At 39.2% G+C, this 6,000-nt stretch overlaps 1 protein-coding gene across 2 annotated transcripts in view; it reads left to right on the forward strand.

Moving 5' to 3' along the window:
• Positions 1-5,624, forward strand: part of pdcd6ip (programmed cell death 6 interacting protein) — a 116,594-nt gene extending 110,970 nt beyond the window's left edge. For both annotated transcript variants that reach the window (XM_068032256.1, XM_068032257.1), the window contains exons 17-18: positions 2,860-3,056; positions 4,988-5,624. In XM_068032256.1, coding sequence (XP_067888357.1) covers positions 2,860-3,056; positions 4,988-5,150 — 360 coding nt within the window. In that variant the 3' untranslated portion in view covers positions 5,151-5,624. The remainder of the gene's footprint in view (positions 1-2,859; positions 3,057-4,987) is intronic.
• Positions 5,625-6,000: the final 376 nt, after the last annotated feature.

Raw genomic sequence — 6,000 nt, forward strand, 5'->3', positions numbered from 1 at the left:
ATAAAACTCCATTGAGTATAGGCTCAACCTCTTGCTCAACCTTTTCTCGTAATTCAACCCCTTTATCCAGGAATCAACCTAATGAGGCCTGTCTTAACTGCCTCCAATGCAAGTGTGTTCCTCCTTAAATAAGGGGACCTAAACTGTATGCAGTACTTTAGATGCAGTCTCACCAATGCCCTGTACATTAGTTGCAAGAATTTCCTACTTTTATACTCCACCCCTTGCAATAAAGGCCAACATTCCACTTGCCTTCAGAATTACTTGCTGTGTACCTGCATGCTAACTTTTTGTGATTCATGTACAAAGACACCCAGAGCCTTCTGTACTTCAGCATTCTGTAGTCTCTCTCCATTTAAGTAATTTGCTTTCCTGTTCTTACTGCCAAAGTGCATAACCTCATGTTTTTCCACATTATACTCCTGCCAAATTTTTGCCCACTTGCTTAACTTATCTATATCTCTTTATCGACTCTTTGGGCTGAATTTTATAGAGCCCTTGACGTCTAACGGTGGCAGGCATGAAGATCACTGAATGACGCCCACTACCGACCCCGACACCGGCAGGGCCCTGCCCGATCTCAACGGAGGTGGAGAGGCCTCGTGGTGGCCCCACCCAACCCCCGCCCCCGGCCACTCTGTGACGGGACCACAATTTCCATATGTAAATCAATTACCCTACCTGAATTAATGAAGTCCCGTCGCCTTCTAATTTGTCACATTCTGGCAGCCAGCACTACCACACCTTCGAATCCTCGTCCGGGGAAATGAGGTGCGACACCTGTGGGGAGGGGGGACAAGGTGATGTTCTCAGTACAGGAGGTGGGGAGCGGGGTCAAACGTACCCGATTGGTCGAGGGGCTGATGGGAAGGGGTAAAGGGCAAAGGTTCTGAATTTTGGGTGGGTTGGAGGGTGGGGCAGGGAGGTCATATATTCATGGTAGGTATTCCGGGGGTGGGGGGGAAGAGCAGGAATGATGTGCAATGCCATTGAGGGGGTGGGAAAGGGCATGGAAAGATGTTTTTATTCATTTTTGTTAACTGTAAAATAAATGGCTCTTCAAAAATTTCACTTGTTGTTTAGGGCTCTAAGCCCTCTAAAATGCCCCCCCACCCCCCAACCATGTCATCGGAATCATTGATTCTGACGGCAGGCTTTGAAAATTCAGCTGTTTGTGTCTTCCTCACCTTGTTTTCCCACCTATCATTGTATCGTCAGTAAATTTGGCTACAATACACTCAGCTTCTTCATCCAAGTCACTAATATAGATTGTAAATAGTTGAGGTCCCAGCTCTGATCCCTGTGGCACCCCACTAGTTACAGTTTGCCAATCTGAAAATGATCATTTGTCCAGACTGTCTGTTTTCTGTTACTTAATCCTCTATCCATGCTAAGATGTTACCCCTGACACACGAGCTGTTATCCTGTGCAGTAACCTTTTATGTGGCACCTTAGTCAATGCCTTTTGGAAATCCAATTACACTACATCTACTAGTTCCCCTTTATTCACTCTGCTTGTTAAATTCTCAAAGATCTGTAATGAATTGGCCAAACATGATTTCCCTTTCATAAAACCATGTTGACTACTTGATTGTATTTTCTAAATATCCTGCTACTACTTCCTTAATAATGGATGCCAACATTTGCCCAACGGAACGTTAGGCTAATTAGTCTATAGGTTCCTGCTTTCTGTCTCACTTTTTTGTTTTTGAATAGAGGTGTTACATTTGTGGTTTTCCAATCGTTTGGAACTTTTTCAGAGTACATCTAAGTTGGAGTTTCTCGTGGATGAAATGGGCCTCCAGTTGTGTATTTTTAACACTTGATATTTTTCATTTCACTTCCAGCATTTGTCTTTACAGTTTTTTGTTCATTCATTTGTTTATGTTCATTTGTTTTTATTAATAAAAGCACGTATGCTACCAATCATGTAAATTTTGCAATTACTTAAGAGTTTAGCCATTCAATAATTTGAAAACCTACTCCTTTCTTAATAATTTCCCTTCTGTGTTCCCAATGTTTGTCTCTTTCAATCCGTGTCTTGTAGTACTGTCACTACTTCCAGAACCTTGTGTCTCCAGCACTAAATATCACCGTAAAATCTCTCCTTGAGTACCACATTCAGGCAATTTTCAGAAATTTCTGTTGTAGAGACATTGCTAGAAACTGCTGCTGCGCAGCACAGCACAAACCAATTCAGATTGTTCAGTGGGCTGTATATGTAACACTCCTACTATATTACCACACACACTTAACTAAGGTTATCAATGATTAAGATTTAAAATGCTGGCTTTTTCTTGTGCAGGAGTGCAAATCATATTCCTCTGTGCATGGCGTAAGCAGGTTTGATTTGCAATAGGTAACCCACGCAGGAAGGCTTTAACCATGGTTCTATAATAGAATGCACACTAGTGTCCAGCTTTGTTACTTTATGGTCATTATTTTTATACCAAAATTGTCTTAATATTGTGGCAATTTTATTTGCATTAATCAATACTATGAAAGTTGCTTGAAAATTATTTCCAAACAGAACTGTGACAAATACTTGATGGCTAACAGTTAATGAATTGTGACTGCATAATCTCTCCAAACTACAGATGTTAACTGTGATACCTGTCATTTAAAAAAAACTTGAAATTTATTGTAGCAAAGTTGGGACACGCTGCTTGGTCGCAGTGTAAATATGTTTAGGGCAAATAATCTTGGGTGAACAGTATGTCACAATTGTAGTTTACTGGTAATATTCAAGCTAAAATACTTTGTAATTTGTTTAACAGCAAATGCATTCAGCATACAGATAGATGAACGATACATTGTCTTTCTTTTTAATGTTCTCTTCAATCTAATTTTTTTATACAGCAACCCAAGCCTCAGCCTCCTGCACGGCCCCCACCTCCTTCTGTGGGATCCACTTTCCCAGCTGCTCCGTTAGCTACAGCTCCTGCAGCCACAAGTGCTCCTGCTCCAGTTGTTTCTGTGCCTGCTTCTGTTGGAGGCACTGGTGTGCTATCACAGGCACAGGGACCTCCATACCCCTCATATCAGGGATATCCTGGGTAAGTCTTGACTAAGTTTGCATTGCTGCATTGAATAAATGTAAACCATTTGATTCTTAACACGAAATTACAGCAAAATAGGAAAAGTTAAAAGCTTTTTTTTTTGTTGAAATGCTCTACCTAATTCTTAGCTGAGAGAACAGGGAGAAGGGTCCTGCACCTGGAGCTTTGGCAAAAAGACTCCAGGGTAATTCAGTTCCCAATTACAGCATTGAGCTTGCATTCTATTCTGTTTTGAAACTTCTGGGTTTGACTTTAGAAGAATCTTTATTTTGTTGCAAAACCATTACTGCCAAACGCCAAGTACAGGTTGCAAAGCTCGTTAAATACGTACTACCTAATTTACATGTGATACGAGTTTTCTGTTTCCCTGAATCACTTGATGTATGTTCTGGACATATTGACACAATAAATTTTGGACAGGAGGATTTTAATTTGCAACCTTAAACTGATTTGTTGGTGAGGTATAACAATATTTGGTTTAACTAAATGCAGCCTGTTGGTTCGACACTTAAGGTAGACTGTTTGTTTAGCATACCCTGTCACCAATTGTCAACATGATATTTGTATCAAATATAAATGAAGGGAGAAGTTCATTTAAGCCTCCTCATCTAAAAGTGACTCCAGATTCACAAGTGTATTCTGTTGTAGAAAGAACTTGCGTTCACAGTGCCCTCTAGTATCCTCAGGACATCCCAAAGCACTTTACAACCAACGGATTACTTTTAATATATAGTCATTGTTATGTTGGCAAGGAAAAATGTGCTCTGTCAAAAGGAAGGTCAAAGAGACACCAATTAAATCTCCTGTAACCTACAAGCTATCCAGTCTGACTTTCACCAGATGAAAATAACCATTTAACAGGCTATCTCAATCAAGCACTTTATTTAGGTTTTAGGAAAGACCATCGAGTCTACCAGTCAGTAGTTCAGTCACATTTTGGAATGCCACCTTCAGAAGGACATTGGCCAATGATATGACAAAATGCTTCAGGAGCTACTAATGTGATGCTTTGGGCTAGCTTTGCAGGAAAGTTTTGCTGGTCTGTAGCTTTATGCTCTGTGTTTTTAGCCTTCATTTTGATGGAGCACGTTTATTTGGCTTGAGAGTAGAGTTATGAGAAGTATGATGCACTGTATTTGCAATACACAAGTTCAAACCAAAGGAACCAAGGAGCCATTCATGTCATAGCTTCGGCGATATAAGATCCAGTAATTACAATTTAAATTGGTATTGTTCGCGAATTGTTGCTGAATTTTTTCTGTGCGATAATGCGATATGTGCATATTGTATTGGAAATTTACTGTTGAAATTTGACTAAGTAAGTAACTGAAGTGAAATCCGAATATTGTGATGTTTAATGAAATATTGTTTATTCCTGATTGCAGCATATTCATATTTTCCACATATGTCAATGCACAGCAAGCTATCATTAATCATGTTTCTTATGTTTTCATGTCTTTTTTCTCTTCCCTCTTTTCTCTCTCACCAAATTGCCTAGAATTGTATTTGTTTTGTGTTTAGGAATATGGGCCATTTAATCATATGGGCTAAGAGGTAAAAGTATGCCAATGGATTTTGATATACACGTAGTGTATATTGTAACAGAAACCAGCAAAGATACGTGGAGGAGTTGGTGTTTTTGTTTAAAGTAAACTTTGATTATTCATGATGTTTTCAGTGTGGGAATCTGAAAGTGACAAAAATAAATCATGTACGCTTTAATATGTTATTCTGAGTTGGTAGTTGGGTCACGTTTTGGCACGCTAGCTTCAAAAGATTGTTTTGGGGAGAGTTCAGAGCAGAGTGATGGAAGTGACTCCGACTGCTACTGTGGTTTTATTTGTACATAGGTGAAAAGAACGTTGAGTGTGAAGTCACTTACTTGATTGACCGATTCTTTTTCTCATGTTGCATGTTTTATTTTTCAGGTTCTACCCAATGCCTGTGCCAATGCCATATAACCAATATGGCTATGGCCAGTACAACATGCCATATATGTACCAGCCTCCTGGGCAGCCACCTTTTCAAAATGCTCAGCAACCTCAGCAGCCGGGATACCCTTACCCTCCTCAGCAATACTACCAGCAATAAGAGCCACTGTGTATTTTAAGATCTATGTTGTGGTTAATTTTTAAATTACCTCAAAATACTTTATCTGCTGCATCTCTTAAATATTAGTCTGAGGTAAATGATAATTAACTTGTACTGTTAAAATCTAAGATTGCACTAAATGTAACTTTTTTCAGAATGGCAAACACTAGGAATAATATAGCAAATTTGAAATCTCAACCTTTTTTGCAAAAATGAATATGGTAAAACTGCTCGTTAGAGATATCCTTTGAGATTTTTTTTTTCCCTAATCCAGTTTTGGGGAATGGGCCTGAAATGCTGCACAAATATAAAGCAGTGTGTGTATGGCGGGCTGCCTTTCATTGCTACTTTTGCATATTTGCTTATTCTGTATCTGGTTTATGTTATTTCCTATATCCTATTTTGTCTAATCAGGGCCTTGTAAATCTTATGGTAATAAGCTATAATTACATTAAAAAAAAATCAAGATTGAAACTTGGTGTTAGCATTTATGGAATAAATAAAATTACAGCATATCATTAAAATGATTCATTACAGTTTAGAAGGTAACGCACCTTCATTTCCAAAAGTTTGACAACCTCAAATTTAATATTTCTTAAAGGAAGGTAACTGTAAGAGGAGCATATTCCCATCAGGTGAGGAGGGGTCGCAAAGCTCCCCCCTTTTCCTTAGAAACATAGAAAATAGGAGCAGGAGTAGGCCATTTGGCCCTTCGGGCCTGCACCGCCATTCAATATGATGATGGCTGATTGTCCAAACTCAGTACCCAGTTCCCGCTTTCTCCCGGTATCCCTCGATTCCTTTAGCCCAAAGAACGATATCTAACTCTTTCTCCTTTTTTGACTGTAAC

The sequence above is a fragment of the Heterodontus francisci genome, chromosome 5 (assembly GCF_036365525.1).
Source record: "Heterodontus francisci isolate sHetFra1 chromosome 5, sHetFra1.hap1, whole genome shotgun sequence".
Classification (NCBI taxonomy): domain Eukaryota; kingdom Metazoa; phylum Chordata; class Chondrichthyes; order Heterodontiformes; family Heterodontidae; genus Heterodontus; species Heterodontus francisci.